The sequence below is a fragment of the Culicoides brevitarsis genome, chromosome 2 (assembly GCF_036172545.1).
Source record: "Culicoides brevitarsis isolate CSIRO-B50_1 chromosome 2, AGI_CSIRO_Cbre_v1, whole genome shotgun sequence".
NCBI classification, from domain to species: domain Eukaryota; kingdom Metazoa; phylum Arthropoda; class Insecta; order Diptera; family Ceratopogonidae; genus Culicoides; species Culicoides brevitarsis.
In genome coordinates, this window is record NC_087086.1 from 42924094 (window position 1) to 42944397 (window position 20304).

At 26.8% G+C, this 20304-nt stretch overlaps 1 protein-coding gene across 1 annotated transcript; it reads left to right on the forward strand.

Annotated features, from left to right (window-relative positions):
- The first annotated feature begins 1181 nt into the window (after nt 1–1181).
- On the forward strand, nt 1182–8097 carry LOC134829218 (palmitoleoyl-protein carboxylesterase NOTUM). The gene is made up of 5 exons (XM_063842216.1): nt 1182–1226; nt 5852–6206; nt 6268–6561; nt 6626–6832; nt 6891–8097. The coding sequence occupies exons 1-5, from the start codon at nt 1182–1184 to the stop codon at nt 7877–7879; spliced, it is 1890 nt and encodes a 629-aa protein (XP_063698286.1). The 3' UTR covers nt 7880–8097.
- The last annotated feature ends 12207 nt before the right edge of the window (nt 8098–20304 follow it).

Below are 20304 nucleotides of genomic sequence, written 5' to 3' on the forward strand. Positions count from 1 at the left end.
TCATGTATGTTTACGATTCAAGTCAAAAGGAAAAAGAAAAAGACTCATTGATATTTATTTAGGAATTTGATTGTTAAGATTAATATTTTGTTTCATTAATTAAAAAACGTAAAAATAAGTTTTTATAAGTGCTTGTCTTCATTTTTTTTAAAAATCTTTATTTTTCACACACTGTCAAACTTTATTCCTTACCTCTAATGAATTATCATCAAGCAAAATCTTCTATTTTTTGCCGCATTTGAAATTGTTTGAATTATTGATCTACAAAATATTAGACCTAACAAGAAAATAAAAAGATCAAAACGCGCCGTTTGTAGATATTTGATTCACGAAAACCCCATGAAATATTCATCCATATTCTCTTATACAAAACGTTAGTTGTCTCTCATTTAAATTAATTATTAATAAATTTATCAAAAACCAATAAACAAAATCACATTTGTTTAAACTGAATGCGTGCGCTTGTTTGTTAAATGTTTTATTTATTTTAATATTCAAGAAAACATATAGAGAAATAGCGAGCAACCGACAGAAAAACACATACGAATTTTAATAAATTGATAGTTTGTTTTGATACTTTTTTTCTTGTTAATCAAAGATTTACAAGATAAAAATTAAGTTGAAACAGATAAGGAAATCAGGTAACAACGAATCAAAGTGAGAATAAGCATAAAATAAAAAAAAAATCTATCCTGTATATTATATTATTCAAATTAAGTAGCAAAACAAATATTAATATTGCTTAATGACAACAATTGTTGTAAGTAAAACTTTCAACTTAACCTTTCATTAGTATTAGTTTAAAAAATCAGCTTAAAACCCAATGATCTCGCATTAAAAATACCGTGACAATATACGATGACATGATAACATAATTATACACAGCCGAAAGTGATACTACCTAATCATTAACGAAATTAACAAAACTTTTATTCACGTGTATTTTTGATGATTATTTTTTTTTAAGATTGATTGTCTCTCAGAAAAAAATCGGTATACATTAACATGAATAAAATTTATACCAAAGGACCGGTGATCATTCAAGAAAATTTATTATACACAGACTCGATTGTTTCAGTTGCACACAACTTATTGGAATGACTCGATTGGAATGAGTTATGCTTTTTTGAAAGAGAGATTTTCTCATTTATCGTGTCGTACAGCAATTGTTCAGTATCTAAATGTCTGGCTACATTGGAGAGTATCGTTGTCGTGTGTTCAAAAAGGTAGAAGAAATCAAAAGATGAAAAGAAACAAAAGCTTAAAAGAAGCCGCAAGCAAACGTTTGTTGTAGTATACGTATGATGTGAACACATGTTCACATTTAATACCTATACATGAGAGAGAGAGAGAAACAATTTCTTACAAAGGTAGGAATTTGTTATGTTTTTTGGTCTTTACCAACTGCCTTGATCAATGTTTTCTGATCGGTTGCCGAGTAAAGATGTGTTTAACCATCGTTAGATTTTATAATTTGAAAAATAATACAAAAATCGATACAAAATCGTTTTCTTAAAAGCATAGTGATTTATAAAAATTAATTAAAAAAAAAGTACACATGAAAAAATTAGATTTCAAAAAATATGCACCAAAAATATGAAATATATCTAATGTTCTAAAAATATAAATAAATTATAAAATATATATATATACGACAAAAAGATATTCAAAATATTAAATTTAATAGAAAAAAAAATTTAATATAAAATAGTTCTTATAAAAACAAAAGTGAAGCGGAAAAATATTTAAAAATGAGGATTAACATAAAGCATTTCGCACTTAAGGTAACATTTAAAAATCTTTTTTTTTTTTTAGTAAAAAAAAAAAGTATAACCAAGTAGCATTTTAATCATTTAACACCTAATTTCATACCTAAATAAAATAACCACAAAATGGGTGTTAAAATAAATAAAATATAAATCAGAGCAAATATTAGAGGTCTCCTGTAAAAATTATCACATTTTTAATTTAAATAAAAAAAATATATTTTACAATATACACACTACGGTCTTATTCTTTTTCTAAATAATTTCATTTTTTGTTATTTTTCTTTCTTTGAAGCTTGATAGGTACCTATTTTGAAATATATAGTGATATGATGATGGTCAAATTTCTGAAAACATTACAATTAAGTCGGTATATTCGCTTTGATCTTAACTGCTCATGTTTTATTTTTGTTGAGTGATAAATATCTGTATGTACTTGCGTGTTTTTGTTATTAAGGGAAAATATTTTTGTTCATATTTTTTTTTTCATTTTAAGTATGGTTGCATTGCGGATAACACTTCATAGTTACTGGAAAATTAAAAAAAAATATTTTCCTTGCTCCAAGAACATACTTCTTAAATTCGAAAACTATGGCGCTTTATAATCATTCAATGGCGCCTTGTATTTTGTCATATTTTAATGTCTTGAACAATTTAAATGAGTAAAATAGAAATTTTGTGAAATTTTAGTTCACTCTCGATTTATTCGGATGATTCATAAAAAGTATTCCATAAAAAACCACATTCCATTACGTTTCCAATTAAATTATACTCCATTCGGTATTCGGTTCAGTCACAAAGGAAAGCAAATTTACTTGCATTGCTAGCTCTTACAGTACCGATTCAAATTAATCAATCAAATTATGTTTTTCTGCGTGTGTTTGCCTACAGTGATTTGCATCATATAATAATAATTATAATCAAGATCAAAGAGAAAAAGACCGACACTATCCAACTGACAGACGACGACTTTTGTGTCAGTAGGCAAAAACACAGCACTCAACAACAAGTAAAATCACAGACTTACTTATTTTTCAACGTAACAACTTTAATTTTGCAATAATTATGCAAATGAGTGATGTGTCAAACGTGAGGATATGTATGCGGTTTGTTTTTTGTCTTTTAGTCACGCGTTCGAGGAAAATTCTGGTAAAGCAAAATTTCCATTTTTTTCTTGTTAAAAGAAAGATAGTTTGTATAGATAATAATTAAAGTCCATAAAAAATAAAGCAGCGTATAATTTCGCTTCAATAGAAAAAAACTTCAAAGAGAATACTTGCTACCTACCTATGTATGTTCAATTTCATTAACATCATTATCTTTATGCATATTAAATGCAGTGCCATCTTAAAGTAAATCCACGTGAAAAGTTTGAATTTGTTTTGTTTACTTACGTGTTTGTGGAATACAAACTTTGATCTTTTCACAAATTGTTATTGTGTTTGTAATTTTCATTCTAATGATTGATTTCTATAAATGAGCAGTCTGAAATCAAATTTATAGGATCAAATTTATAGGTAGCAATCAATATGTTGCCTTTATATTGAAATTTTACGTTCATGACAGTGTCCTACACAAATTTAAAGCTTTCAAACTAAAATAATAAAGCGTCTTGAACTATGATGAAGCAAAAAATAAATAATCTTTTTATGCACAGATTTGAGGTTTGATTAGATCATATTTTGACTTAAAATGACTTTAAATTAAAGTATTATATTTAAGATGCTAACATTAAAAAAAACTTTTTTTCTGAATATTCTAAATTTAAGATTCTATTTTAATACATTCAAAATATATTTTTCAAAAATTTCTCGGGTATGAAATGAATGAAATTTATGTTATTAAAGGCTCAAAATGATAAACAGCAAAACATAATTTCTGCTGAAGAATCGGTAAAATTTAGTGTTTCTTCTACTTTACTGCACCATATAGCCGAATACTTGCAACAACATCGACAAAGATCGTGATAGTTTGTCTCTCGTTCAGTATCTTTCTCTTTTTGTTCCTTCTATTTCCATCTCATACGCTATTTAGCACTTTAATTTACTCTCGCGCGCGTGATTTACAATCGTACCTACAAGTAGATACAGCGAACGTCTGTTTTTACAAAACTTACAAAAGATCAAAGCAAAATGCCGCTGCTGTTACTCTTGTATTGCGTGTTGACTATACAGGCAAGTAAGCAAACGAATGTGCTCTGATGTTGCTCGTTGTACACAACAAAACATATATTTACTACAGTTACATTTATTTGAATGATTCACGTGCATTTAATGCAGTAACAACAACTCCAGCCACTTTTTTGTTTTTCTTCTCGTTTTTTACTGTTGTTGTTTCTTTAACTATAATTATGATGATGATGATGATGATGAAGAAAAAGAAGAAGAAGGAAGAAGAGATGAGTGAAAAACTACACAGAAGCAGCAAGGAAGGAACAAATTTTATGGAGATTCTCAGTTATTTCTCACAGTTTATGCACAAAATCTTCTAATTATTATGGTTTCTTCTGATAACACGAATCAGTGTTTATATGAACATTAAAATGTTTCGTAAGCACACGTTTGTCGTTTTCCATTATATCAGGTACAAAAATGGACATCAGTCGCATGGATAGTCCATATTATTATTAGCTTTGTTTGACAGCATAACGATCTATTAAAATAAAGAATTAATAATTGTAATAACAAAATTAAAGAAAAAAAAGGAACATTGTTGTATTGAGTTATGTTGTTGAATGACGATGAAATACACCTATGATGTGCAATATATAGAAGAAAGACATAAAGAATATCGAAACAGGTGCAGATTTTACGTGAATCTGATGTTTTAAATAATAATTTATTGTACTTCTTCTTCATCTTTTAAGTTTTGCGATGCAAAAAACAGATTAAAATCTTTTGAATGTTCTCTTTGATGAGCTAAATGCTCACAACAGGGCAATTTTAAAAATGATCATAATTTGATGGATTTGCGAATTATAATTATAATAATTTTTTATCATTTTTTATGTATTTATTATTATTATTATTATTTTTTTGTTTTTTGAAAATTCTGAGAACAGCTTTCAGGTTTTTCAATCAAAAGATAACCATCTTATTTCAACCTGTTCTAAAATTTATTTTTTGAACTACTACTATATTTTGTGCATTGAATAGTTGCAATGTAACCAATATTTGTACCATAAAAAGATGAAAGAGATGAGAGAACTCAGAAAAATAAAAACAACAACGTAAACAGTATTTTTCATTCTCTTTTTTTTTTTTGGCGGAATCTTTTGATCAGAATGCGAGCACAAAACAGATCAAAGGAAATTCACCGCTCTACTCTAAATAACTCTATACTACTATGTTGTTGTCGTCGTCGAACGTACGCGTTTCGTACCATGTATCGAAACAATAACAACATTCACAGTCGTAAACTGGATCTTCGTCTTCTTCTGTTAGTATTTTCAATTGGAAAATGTGAACATTTGAAAGTGGCAAATATGATGTGTCCCTTTTATTTTCCTCTTTTTGAATAAGGAAGTAATCAGGAGATAAATAGTTTGGAACAAGCGAGTGTTATTCTGACAACTATTATTTAATTGTTTTTAACAACAAAAAAGGCAAAAATATTTTATCTTAAGTTGTGCGATGAGGACATTTGAGCAATAAAAATGACATACATACATACCTTTTTAATTTAATTAAACATTATGTTATATCGTGTTGAAGTGTGTTATGTTGATCATTACAAAAACCAGTTGCAGATCAAAAAGTAGAAGTATTTAACGTTATTTATATTTATCAGGACAATTTATTTATGTTTTAATTGCTTACCGTCATCATCATCCCAATTTTCCCCACGTTGAAAGTAAATGTTTTTCGAGAATTGCTTCAAAACTTTCAATAATGTTAGCATTAAGAAAAGTAGATTGAAACTTACCGCTTTTATTTCAACACAAATAATTTTCTCTTTAATTTTTCCAATGAGAGAGGAATCTGAATTCTCTCTGTTGTTGAAATAAGGTTTCAAAATGTTCGGATGTTAGTTATACAAACTGCATAAATTCTGGAGTAAATAACATTTGATTTTTTTTTTTACAGCTCGCTTTTTTCATTTTCATTATTTACGTACCAGCAATCAATACGAGAGCAACAAACAAATCTACGCGTCATCAAATATCATCCATCGAAACAAATTCTATTCAACGACAGTTACCAGAATCAGGAGTTTATGCCGACTCAAAAGCTTTGAAGCGTGTTTTTCTCTCAAATCGAACTGTAACTTGCAATGATGGGTCAAAGGCTGGTTTTTATTTGAGAAAATCGCAAGGATCTCGTCGATGGGTTGTTTTCTTTGAGGGAGGATGGCATTGTTATAGCATTGAATCTTGCAAACAAAGATGGATGAAATTAAGACATTTAATGACTTCTGATAAATGGCCCTCAACTCGTAATGGTAAGTTTTTTCACTAATTATAAAACGTCAATATTAATTTAACTAAAACTTTTATTATTAGTTGGCGGAATTTTGTCTCCAAATCCGCAGGAAAATCCTTATTGGTATAATGCAAATCATGTAATTGTACCATATTGCAGCAGTGATTCTTGGAGTGGAACAAGATTAAAACCCGACAACAATGGGCATAGGTTTATGGGATCGTTAATTGTGCGACAAGTGATTGACGATTTGATTCCTCTTGGTTTAGGAAATTTTCAAGGCACAGATTTATTGATGGCAGGATCTTCCGCTGGAGGTTTGGGAGTTATGTTAAACTTGGATAACATCAAGGATTTCTTGCAAGTAGAAAAAGGTTTGTCCAAATATATTTTCATGAAATATTAAGATTGATTATTTAATACATTGATTATCAATAGGTCTCAATGTAAATGTTCGTGGCGTGAGTGATTCTGGATGGTTTTTAGACCGTGAACCATACACACCCGGAGCCGTTGCAGCATCTGAAGCTGTTCGTCAAGGATGGAAACATTGGAACGGAGCACCTCCACAAGATTGTGTAACGGAAAATGAAAACGAACCTTGGCGTTGCTATTTTGGTCATCGACTTTATAATACTTTAAAAGGTGAGTTTCAAAAGTTTTCTCTAATCTGTCAAACATAAATAACTAAGTTTTCTTTTAGCTCCCCTTTTTGTTTTTCAATGGCTCTTTGATGAAGCTCAAATGTCTGCAGATAGTGTTGGAGCTCCTGTTACTCCGCAACAATGGGATTATATTCATGAAATGGGAAAAGCTTTGCGAACATCGCTCGACAATGTTACCGCAGTCTTTGCTCCTTCATGTATTGGTCACTCGGTTCTCACTAAACGTGATTGGTTAGATATCAAAATTGACGATATATCGTTAGCAGATGCTTTGCGTTGCTGGGAAAATTATGATTCAAAGAAACGAGTTCCTCAAAAATTGACAAAAGAACAGCGAATGGAACGAAAACGTATCAGAATGGAAAAAGAAAAACGAAGAAAACTAACAAAGGAAGAGAGAGAGCTCAAAAGATTAAAACGTCAAGAACGTCGAGAACGTCGACGAAAGATGCGAGAAGAGAGAAGATCTATACTTGATGCTGAGCAACTAAATATCTTGGAAGATGAACTAACTCCGACCGTTAGCAAAAAAGGTTTAATGAACAAAAATTTGCCAAAACTAATAGAAAACGAGAATTTTAATAGACGACGACACAAAAACAGTACTACAAACCATCATAGACATGAGAAGAATAACCAAAGGAAGCGACAAAATAATCAAAATTTAAATCAAAGACAACAATTAGCAATGCCAGAATTTGATAATCATAATAACAAAAATAAAAAAGTTACAGGCTATAATCGTAACAACAACAACAATAGAAATAAGAATCACAACAACAAAAATATTCCTGAACCAAAGAAATGCACATTGAGATTATTAGAACAATGCAGTTGGCCACAATGTAACCAATCATGTCCAACGTTGCGAAATCCGTACACAGGAGAAGAGATGAAATTTTTGGAATTACTTGCATCATTTGGCTTAGATATGGATGGCGTTGCGGGCGCATTAGGTGTTGACATGCAAACATTGAATAATATGGAGCACACAGAGCTCGTGAGACTTCTGACACAACATCCATAACTCTTAATATTTTAACATTTTGTATAGAAAATACCAATTTTATATTTGTAATAACTTTTGTAAATACCAAAATGTATGAAACCCGTTAAAATTAAGTATTTATTTATTTTTTACTATTTTATTTAAAACTCTGATATGTAAATAGAAATGTACATAATTTTAAGAAGTAAAAATGCATGTAATCGTATACAAACAGTCATTCAATCTCAAGGATTGTTAATCTCCATATTTTCTCATCTAAATACTATCAATATACCTATAGATTAAGGAACAAGCTCAATTTTTTCTTTTTTTTTAAATTTAAATTATTATTTTAAAAAAATAAAATCAATATTGTTTTTGTTTAGTTTTAAGAATTATTTATTTATTATAATTATGCTTACTACGAAATTTGATTCTGTGTAAAGAATTTTTATTGGGATTCAAATTATAATATATGATATTTTGATTTAAAAATGTACAAAGTAAGATTAAAATTTTAATAGTAGAATAATGAATAATGTGAAAATAAAACTAAAAAATGAAGTAAAACTATTCTCCTTAAAATATTTGTTCGTTTTCAACTGATTTTTCTTAATATATTAATTCAGTGATTCAATGAATTAGGTCTTGTAGGTATTAACTGTTTCTAAGCAACAAAGGCACAACATAAAAATTGTTGTTTGTGCCATGCGCTATTGAGAATTTTATTAGCTTCGATTTAAGGATTTAAGCAAAGTACAATTGAAACAATAATATTCCGCAATAAAATTATTTGCCATTTATTACACTAAAAAATACCTATATTATTCATCTTACTTTCAAATATTTTATCATCTTATTAAGAGGGTAAAGTATGTCAAAAAAAGTGTGCTTGATAAAATTGTGACTATTCAATTAAAAAGATATGGTGAGTGAAAAATATATATTAATAAAATATGTAATACTTAATTACATATATAATTAGAGATTAGACTTAACATGCATAGTTAATGACGATAATAAACATGCTATGTTTGATTGATTGATTCACTAAACTTGCTGTGTAGCTATTGACAAGAGACAAATTAGAACAAACATTAAACTTTACTTTCATTTAAACAAAAAATCCATAAAGCATCGTTAAAGCTTAACTTCAAATTAGTATCGGTAAAACATAATTATTTCAAGTTTTTTCCACGTATGAATTGAATGTTTGATATATTAAATAATTGTTTTTAAAAGTACATTGCAATCGGATCACGAATTATCTGAAAATTTCTTTATCCGTTTATCATAATTTTTGTAGTATATGTTCCATATACTACTTTATTTTTGGCACATGAAAAGCGCTAATTTTGTGATGCTCTTTTGAAAAAACATCAAATTTTTCAGAATGATCAACGGGTAAGTGCTAAGCAACAGTAAACTTTCCAAAAAATTTTAATCAAGACTTATAACTCCTCGACTTGGACAAAAAATTGTTGCGATAGGGGCTCTAATTTGATGAAATTGATATTACAATCATATTGTTGTCCAAAAAGAGTATTCTTTTTTCATACCAAAGAAATTCAAGTTCAAATCATGATAAAACCCTTATCATTAATTTTTAAACTTTCAAATTTGCTTGCTCATAAAGGAATATTGTAAAAATAAAATGTTGGTTTTGCTGAACTTAAGACCAAAGAAGTAAAAAATTTAAATTAACATTTTTTAAATGATCAATTCCTTGATAAAAATAGCTAAAGTGCAATTTCTTTTTGAAAAAAACTATAAGACATTGTACAATTCTTTTAAAAACTCATTTTACTATCAAACGCATACTCACACAACTGAATATTAAAACTTATCTTTGTTATACGATATGTTTCATTAGTCAGTCGATATACTTATAAAACTTCAGTATACAAATACAACGCATGTACTCCATCATGAGTTACAACATACTACTAAACCGCCTTTTGAGATTTAAGGGACTTTAGTGTGTAGTCGTGTTTCACAAAGAAAAGACGTGCTAACGACAATCGTTTGTGTCAAATATATATATTTTTTTTTAAATCTGTCATTGGGTTACTTTTTGAGTCAACAAAAAAAATATCTTCATAGATATACACACACAAGACATTCGAAATCAAGCAAAAAATATGAATTCTGTATTGGACTTTTTATATAAATAATATGATTAAAAGTAAAAATAAATTTTGAATAAAGACAGTAACAAGTGAAAAATTTTATCTTATCTCGTTTTGGATTGGAACAATTACTTTAGTCACAGTAATATAAATATTACATATTTTAATTATGTGAGAGAGAAAAATATAAAATTTTCTCTTCAACAATAATATGTATGATATAAAAAATTAATAGAAAGAATTGTGAACTAAATTTAATTTCAATTCAATATATAAATTGATTAAGAGAATGTATAAGAAATCTGTGCAACTTATATTTCGAAAAGGAGAAATATGTGAATACAATTCATTTAAATGAAAAAAGTATGATTAATTACATACAAAAGTGAATAGAGTTGAAATATGATTAAATAATCTAATTAAGAAAATAAAAAAATGATAATATGTGATGAAATAGCAACTAAAGACCCCATAGAGTAAATTCGAATGGTCGTTTTCATTATTGTAAATATTTTTTAGTATATATGTATATATATATATATATATATAAAAAAATACTAAAGACGAAAATATCTTTAGTTTAAAACAGTGATCATAAAATATATCAAATCTCATCGACATGGATACTTATATTTGTTCGTTGGATTATTTTATAGAAGTACAATGTAAGTTTTATTTGTATTTTTTTTTTGTGAATAAATAAACGACTTAGAAAATGCGCTTCTATAAACATTTGATTTTCTTCACGGAATCGAAAATATTTTTATATGAGCTATTAAATATACGTGATTAATAAAGGGAATGATATTTCATTCATGGTCAGGAAATGGATGCGTTTAATTTCTGATAATTAATTTCTCTGTTCTTTCTATTCATTTGCACCATGTATCAATAAATGAGAAATTGATGAGTGAAAGGTTTTTAGTTTTAATACTTGGTCAACATTAATGAACATTCTTCAGAGTCTGAATCATTCTTGATTGTGAAGATGAAAAAAGTAGAAATTTTAATATATATCAAAAAACCGGTTATTGAAACCGTAAATATAAGAAAAAAAAACAATACGTGTTTTTTAAAGTTTTTGCTAAATGAAACGTGAAATGAAAAAGTGATTCGCAAAATGAGAAAATTTTGTCACCGGTATGGTTTGAACAAAAGAAACGTAGCTAATCGTTATCTTCTAAATAATCATGCTATTCAATTTACTTTAATTTAAAACGTTAAGTTTTATATACTTTATATTTGATAAGACAAATATATAGAGACAAATATCATGTGTTTTAGCACAAATTGATGAGAAAATAAATTTACTTTGTCGAAATTAAAAGAATCGAAAATAATAGAGGTCTTTTGGTGATTTTACTGAACTTTACTATCAATTTCTTTGAAATTTTTTTTTTCAAATCTATCACATTTACGGATCATTCCTACCCTCGATCTCTTTTTTTTTTTTGCTCACATTAAAATAACTATTGTCAATATTAGGTGAGAAATTGTTTCCTCATTCAATTATTTGAATAAACAAAAAATCTGAATAACAAAAAATTATTTTAAAAATTTGTACACATCATGCGAGATCACACAAAAAATTAAATATAGTAAAAGTGTTAAAATAAATTAACCGATTTTTATCAGATTTTCTCTTATGTATATGTATTATTTGAGTTCGTCTCTTCATCAAATAATCAAACTTGAATAATGCAAAATAGTCTCTATTTATGTGATCAGTTATCAATTTCAATAATATATCATACTCAAGCCTAAAAGTAGCAATAAAATAATTTTGAAGATAATTTTTGTATGTGCCTTCACAGTTTTCATATTAAGCCGGATGTTTATTGTAAATGATTTTGTAAACTATAATAATATTAATGCTATTTATTAAGGGTAGCAGTTTTTCAACAATTTTATAATTTATGACTTATTATTTTAAGAAGAGTTGCTTAACTCATTGACAGATATAAAAATGTAGGCAACGCACAGTTAGTTACTTATGTCTTTCTTACAAAAAAAAGTTGTATTAAGTTATATAATTCTTACAAATATTAACATAAGATTAAAACTTAGATAGAAGAGTATCCATTTAGTTAGGAAAATATTTGGTTTTTGCGCCTAAATGTTTAGTTTCTGTCAATCTTTAACTTTCAAAAACAGGTTCAAGGATGAATCATTTTTAAACATTGAAAAAGTAAGTATGTATCAGAGAAAAATAATTTGCTCCATTATTGCAAAAACGGAAATACACGAATATATAAACCTGTCTTGTTGACGTTTAAATGAATCATTGACTACCGTATAAAAGCAAGAAAGCTCTAAAGGAGGAGTGACAATAGAAAATTTATAAAAAATATAGTTCAATTTAATACAAAGGATTTTTCATGCTTTCCCAAGATTACCTAAATTTAAGCTCACCGAACTAACTTGCGTAAGATAAGTATTTTATTGTAAGGAAAATAAAATGCAGTTTTTTCAATAAATGAGTCATCATAAAAATAAAATAAAATATATTTACATGGAAAGTTACAAATGTTTTTCTTTTAGACTTACAGTAACAAATTCACTGAACTTCTAATATAGGACTTTTATGGATTACCATTTATGAATGTACGTGCTCAACTGTTTAAAAATGTTTTTTACTGTAATATGAGATTTTTAAGATAAGAAAAATATGCGAGCGACTTTAAGTCTTATAACAATAACTTATAAGTGTTTATTTATAATGTAAACTTTTATAATTTGTTTTCATATATTTACAAAAATCAATTATGAAAGTTTCCTGTTCAATAATATAAATGAAAGAAATTGTTTAAAAAAATTGATATTATTCTCGATCAATCATTAAAACTTTATTTTTTAATTTCATTTATTATTTTCCGTATCATTCACATTTAGCACTCATTGTCCTATCTGAAAAATCTTTGTTGACATTTTTTAATAAAAATAAATTAATTAAATAAAAATTATTATTGCATTTGCAATTATTTTTTTTACTAAAATGGCTATTGTTTGTTGTAATTATATTGTGTAAAAGTTATGTCGTATTGTATAAAATACATGGTATCGTTTTTAGTAAAAGTAGTACATATATTATATTTCTTGGACTCAAACATAAAAAATGTAGTAAAAACGTTTAAACATTCTTGAATGGGAATTCTTTTTCGCATGTTTTTTTTTTTTTGTTAATATTTAAAAAATATATATATTTAATACTCATATGTAAAGTTACACAAAAATAAAATGCATGTAAAATAGTATTGATTTGCAATTGTGCAAGTTTCATTTAAGTGCAATGAGCAGCAGAATAATTAGGTCAATGTCCTCTTAATAATTTGACTGATGACAACAACGTGATATAAATAACTTATGAATGATGACCATTCAATAACAACAATCGCAGGCCATATAACTAACATTGTGATCCAAGCTCTCTCCAATTACGTTAAAAATTCAATTTCGTATTATTTAGATGCTCAAGTTGCATTTGAATCACGCTGTATCATATCACGTCTTAATCAACTGTCATTGAATTCAGAAAATATTAATTTTATGCGTTTGTGATATGTAGGGCTTTAACTTAACATTTCTTTGTACGAAAAGTGTCACTTAGAAGTAAATTGAAATAGCGGCTTTACTGTATAAACAGAAAATGAAAACAAAAACAATACATTTTTTTAAAAGACAAGGTCAATCGTCATCATAAAGTAAACAATAAAACTTTTTTGGAATACCTAATCGAGCGTTTTGTCTCTTTTGTGTAAAAAGCGTTTAATGGACATGAACAACAATGCAATGTTGTTACATGATATGAATAAATATTTTTAAAAAAATATGAATAAAGGATTCTCATGTCATTCGTTTTGATAGTAAAAGTATCATGTTACAAAACCCCGTATATTTTTCATTACTTATTTTTTTTTTATTTTTATCATAAGGTTAACAAAACTGCGCTTTTTATAGAAAACGTTACTGTAATCAAAATTAGTTTTGTCAGGATGGTTTTTAGAGATTTATTTAAAAAAAAAAATTTGCAGAATAAAACTACATGTACTACTCTAATCTATGTCAAAAAGTAAGTTTCATATTTATGTCAAAAGAATAACACACTTACAAGTACGAGACATTTTCTTGTTTGTAATTTCTTTGCATATGGCCCTGAATAGCATGCAAATATGAAAAACACCGCTATTTTGATTTTTTCACCTCCATAGTAGAATAAGTGTAACAACTTGACGCATGTCTATATTCACTATATGATATAAATACTTGTACATCGATTATATGTATATGTGACACCTACTTAGATATCGTACATTCTTAAAAATTTGCCTCGATATAAAAACATGAACATTATCATTATTACTCGCCTCGGGGTTAATAACTATTTTTCTTAACTCTCTAATACATTTTTTCATGTTTATGTAAAAAAAAAATATATAGAATGCCGTTAAAATATTTTGGTTTTGATCACGCACTTGACCCATTCAACACTTCTCTAACAAAAATACTAAAAAGTTTCTTTCTAATATTATTTTTTTAAAATAAAAACAACCATAAGATTCTACAATAATATTTAATAGAAAAAAATCGATTGTCTCATCCTTTACATACATATTATGGATCAATAAAGTTTTTTGATCTTCATCTATGAAATAATTTGGAATATATCATGTTGCATTCTTTCCTCCAATTTTTAAAAACGGATCAACGTGTTTGCAAAACCGGTTTAATGGTATTTATTTACATTGAACATAACAGGTCATATTCGTGGAGGCGGCTATTGTTCCGGACAATAAGTAAGAGCATATTTCAAGGTCAGTGTGACTTTTTGGTTGCATAAATTTAAAGGTTTTTAGCCTTAAATGCATACTTTTTCTCTCGTTACAGACATAATAATCAAAAAATGTTTGTATATTTCCATACAGTGTCTATAGTATCTTTTGATACGATACTTTCCAACAGTTTTCATACATTTCAAAATATTTACACACACAAATACAACTTCAGTCGACAATATATCTTATAAGAAAGCAACTACAACACAAATTGTATGTTTTTGTTCACATTTATTTCATACGACTTCCAGTCTTCTTTTGATCGTCGACTCAAACGGATCACTTATTTTAAATCGTTTAAAAATATTTATATTAAATATGTAGAACGTATGACGCTTTCAATATTTGGAATAAAAGGATTTCAAGAATATGGCAATATACTTTGAGCAATATAATATGATAAATTGTGGATCAGTTGACAGTAAAAAAGTGAATATGATTTAACCTGAATCAAATAAGTGATTTGAAAAAAAAAATAATAAAAGTACAACATAAAAAATTTAATTTTCATGAATCATGAAAATATATAATTATAATTATCAAGTATAAAATATCACGTTGATGCAATAAAAATTTCTTTCCTGCTCATAATTAAAAGTGCATGACAAATTCAGAAAGTCTGTGTTGCATAATTTAAATAATGCGATGATCATCGCACAGAGCACAGTAACATATAAGGTATAGTTTATTATAATTATAAACTTAATAAATAAATAAATAAATAAAAATCCAATGTATAGAAAGTTATAGTTGATTGTGTCTTAACATTTAATAAATTTTAAATAAGGTACTATTATTATTAATATTTTATAAATATCTTTATAAAATTAATTCAATACTAAATTACATCTGCCAAAATAATTATCATTAACATACATTTATAACATAATTACAGTTAACCCAAATTAGAGTGTTTTGCTAATTTTCCATCATATTTGTTGCGAAAATATTAAAAAACTTATATTTTTAATTTAGACACTGCATATATTTTGAAACTCCAAAAACTTCCAGATTAAACGTTCACAGCTTTTATTGAAGCGCTTTTAAACTTTGTTCAAAAATACATATCGATAAAATTTTGAAAAAATTCAAAGTGTGTCTTGCCTATGTAACATATGTACGTTTCACAGTCTACATTTATAATGAGCTTCAGGGTGTGTATATGTGTTAAAATATTTCTATAATAGGCTTACTTCGTACGTTATTTTTAAATACATCTACATATTTATGGTTTGTAAAGTTTAAATCGATAATTACAAAAACAAAAATAATTTTGCGACACTTGTGTATTGCAAAAATAAGGAAATATATCAAGTGTTTATCGACAAAAATGACAAATTTGCTCAAAAAAGAGTCCTTACAAGTTCAGTTGCAATTCACAAAAGCCCAGCGAACATCACTCGTTGCAAAAAATTTAATTGCAAAGTCATTTAAAAGAAACCTTTGTTCACTTTCTCAAAAAAGAGCGATATTTAAAAAACATATATTTTCGTATTTTTAATTTTTCAATTTTCCTCAAGCTTGAAAACCATCAAATGGGCTATCAAAATGAAAATTACGTATTTTTTACGTATTTTTTTACGTATTTTTTACGTTTTTTTTTATTTTTCAAGCTTGAGAACCATCAAAAAGACATTCAAAGGCATTTTCCTTAATTTTTTATCAATTTCAAGCTTATAAACCATCAAATGGGCTCTCAAAATGAAAATTACGTATTTTTTACGTATTTTTTTACGTATTTTTTACGTATTTTTTTACGTATTTTTTACGTATTTTTTATTTTTCAATGCTTGAGAACCATCAAAAAGACATTCAAATGCATTTTCCTTAATTTTTTATCAATTTCAAGCTTATAAACCATCAAATGGGCTCTCAAAATGAAAATTACGTATTTTTTACGTATTTTTTTTTACGTATTTTTTTACGTATTTTTTATTTTTCACGTATAACCATTTTGCACGTATTTGTTATCAATTTCAAGCTTATAAACCATCAAATGGGCTCTCAAAATGAAAATTACGTATTTTTTTACGTATTTTTTTACGTATTTTTTTCGTATTTTTTACGTATTTTTAGTTTTTCAATTTTCAAGCTTGAAAACCATCCAAAAGGCATCCACAGATTATTATTATTTTCCATTTGTTTTTGTAATACATTAATTTTTTGCGGAATTTTTTAGAATTATGTTATAATTCTATATGAGGATTCATATTGAAGAAAATTTATATATCAGTGATTGATACACAAAAAAAAGAAACAGAAAATTTTAATCACCCAAAAAAAAAATAAAATTTGGAAATGTTTTTTTTATTATTTACATACAGGGCATGTGTTTTACAAAAATTATTAATATTCAGTGATGTGTTCTGTGTTTTATCTCTTTTTTAGTCACTTTACAACTGAATTTCTTTCAAAGAAGCAATTTCAGTAATTTTCTCAAATAAAAGGTAGAAGAAAAATAGTGTTCAATAGAAAGCAAAAATTTTCAGCCACATAACCCATTTACATTTATCATAACTGCACATTTTTTTCGTAACGATTTAAAATGTGACCTTTATTCAAAATCTTGTGTTTTTTGCCAAATAATTTTTGAACAATAAATATTTTATATGCAGATACTTAATCTTTGATGTCATCACTGCCTAGATATTCTCACCGTTTTCATTACAACAAATAAAAACACATAAATTTCCAACAAATAGACATATAAATGATTCGTGTCGGATTATATAGTAATTATAAGTTAAGTATATAGTGTTACCATAGTTACTTCAAGCAATGTTACGATCTTGAAATTAGTGCAACAACATTTTGTTCTCATTATGTATTTAGTGCACTACAAAATAACTTGTAAAATTTGCAATATAAACATCGCCAAAGTAACAATAACATGCATTATTTATAAAAAAAATTAATTATTTCTTTCAACTAAACTCTGAATTAGCTTAGAATATATGTGTTTATTGTTGTTAAATATTTACATTACTCTTGTTACCATAATTATTTTAAAATGAACTTATGTTGAAAAGTAAAATAAATATCAAAATTTTAAGCTTATATTTTTTTTATACATACAGTTTACAACCGATGAAAATAAGCATATATTTAGACGGAAATTATTATTAGAAATTTTATATTTTAGTATAGTTCATGTGTAGATCTATCATCTCTTGTCTGGCTTAACTCAATTCAGAATGCAACTGCTTCTTAATTAAAGCGGGTTGATAAACCTTGTATTTGCTTCCTTCATGAAAAATATGTGTGCATTATTAAATATATTACTTAATGAAAAAAGAATATACAGTGTGATGTATGTCTGCGTTTTTTGTTGTTAGTAACGAATTGACAATGAATGCATTGGAATTTATGATTTGTTTGGATATGAATGAGACGTTACAACACAGAGAGTTTATTCAACAATTCTGAAAAGTAACAAGAATTATGCATTTATGATAAAGTCAACTATTTTTCTTGCAAACTAAGGTTTCTACAAATATCATCATAAATGTTTTTAAATATAACGATAAAATAAGTTTTTTTCAACTTGCATCAAAATTGCAAGTTTAAAAAAATAAGAGTTTGAAAATTAAATTTAAAGAAATATACATCAAAGTTTTTTAACTATTATAATAATAATAATGATAAATAATTATTTTTGGTATACTATAGTAATTTCATTTTTATTTGCTTACAATGGTATGAGTTGTATTTTTTGTAGTCCGCCTCAAAAACATTTTAATCAATTTCATACACTTTCGCTCTTTTCAGAGATTTTTAAATGCTGATAATTTTAATATTAACGAAAAATAAGACAAGTTGTTTGCAGTAGTAAAATAAAGTTAAGTAGCAAACAAATGAAATATGCATTTAAAGTTATTCAACACACTTTTATACCTGTTCGTATAAAATTTATGTGTATTAGTAAGACGACAACTTCCATTATTAGTAGAACATATATTTCAGTAGAGATACAATACTGAAAAGTGTGCCTTGTCGCTGCTTCCAATGTAACATTAACATATAAATATTCGCTATATATATAAACAAATTAAACAGGAGAGATGCATAACATTCATATTACGATGTGTGAGAATATAAGAATGACCGTATTTTGGACCTGTTTTTAATATAATTTTTGTTGTTTTTATTAAAAACTTTATGATGCTTCAACACACGATCACATTCAGGTGTTAATAGAAATACACCGTTACAAACTAAATTTTTGCTTCATTAGCTTTTTAACTGTTCTGCCATCGTCATAACTACTTTGATAACAATAACAATAAGTGACTGAAAAAAAACCTCCTATTTACCTTTTTTCAATATTTCTGTAGTTTTATTCATCCATTACGCGATTAGTTGACTTTTGAAAATTTTCTATTATAACTGTTCTTTAATGTGCACAAAGTTAATTTCAATGTGGTTGTTTTCTCATTTCAGCGCGAAAAGTAAACTTCATTACTTCAATAACAGAAAAATAAACGATTTCATGACCAAAAACGTTGGAAAGGCAAATAACTTTGAATAAACATTCTGCCGAATGAGTGTTTGTTTTACAATCACGTACAAAATAAAGATGACTTTTTAGTCATTTGAGTAGACTGAGAAATTGTGTAAAATCAAAAGCTACTGATCAAATTCTATAAAAGTTTCGCATAATTATTTTTATATACTGCTACATACTGACGACAGAAGAAAAGCTTTATATTCGATTATTTTACATTATTTTCAAATTGCAAAAAGACGAAAAAAAAGTGAACAATCACGTGAATTAAATGATTAATAAATACTCGAAATAATTAAATGATTAAAACATAATGTTGACTTCATCTTATTTATGGCAACTTTAAAATAATTCATTAATTTAAATAATAACATCAACTATTTGAGTTGTTTGTAACAAATACAAATACCGAATATAATACCCAAACCTTCATTTATTCATAAATAAAAGTCGACTCACGTACTTTTGCAAACACTTTCTCTTATCAAAAAACTTTACTTATTTTTCTTTTCATCATTTCAGGTCTCACCGTCAAAATAAACACTTTGTACTGTGTGTCAGTCGCAAATATTATCATTCAAATTCATCAACATGTCTGGAAGCAGTTACAACTTTAAATGTTCCTCTACAAACAACAAAACTTCATTAAACGTTGATTCGTCAATAAATAATAGTATCAACAAGTGCAATTTCAACAGCAAACAAATTTCATTCATTAAACGATTTAATCTTTTTGGTACTTCGTCGTCAACGCAATCCAGTAGTTTGAAAGGAAAAATTGACGAAGTGAAATATCGAGATAAAGATAAATTGAACATTCATGTGCAAAAAAACAGTGAATTTCGTAAGAGTAATGAGTATCGCGATGTCAAAAGTTTAAAACAATTTTGGAATAGTCATATTTTAAGCAGAAACAATTCTAATGAATCGCAAATCAAACAAAAAAGTGCAACACTAACGGGAAACATTAGTGCAAAATGTTTAGATGAATTTAATGAT

Coding starts and splice junctions, on each gene's coding strand:
- LOC134829218 (XM_063842216.1), top strand. CDS start 1,182: ATGTCTGGCTACATTGGAGAGTATCGTTGTCGTGTGTTCAAAAAG. Junction 1,227..5,851: donor GTTGTCGTGTGTTCAAAAAG/GTAGAAGAAATC, acceptor TTTTTTTTACAG/CTCGCTTTTTTCATTTTCAT. Junction 6,833..6,890: donor ACTTTATAATACTTTAAAAG/GTGAGTTTCAAA, acceptor GTTTTCTTTTAG/CTCCCCTTTTTGTTTTTCAA.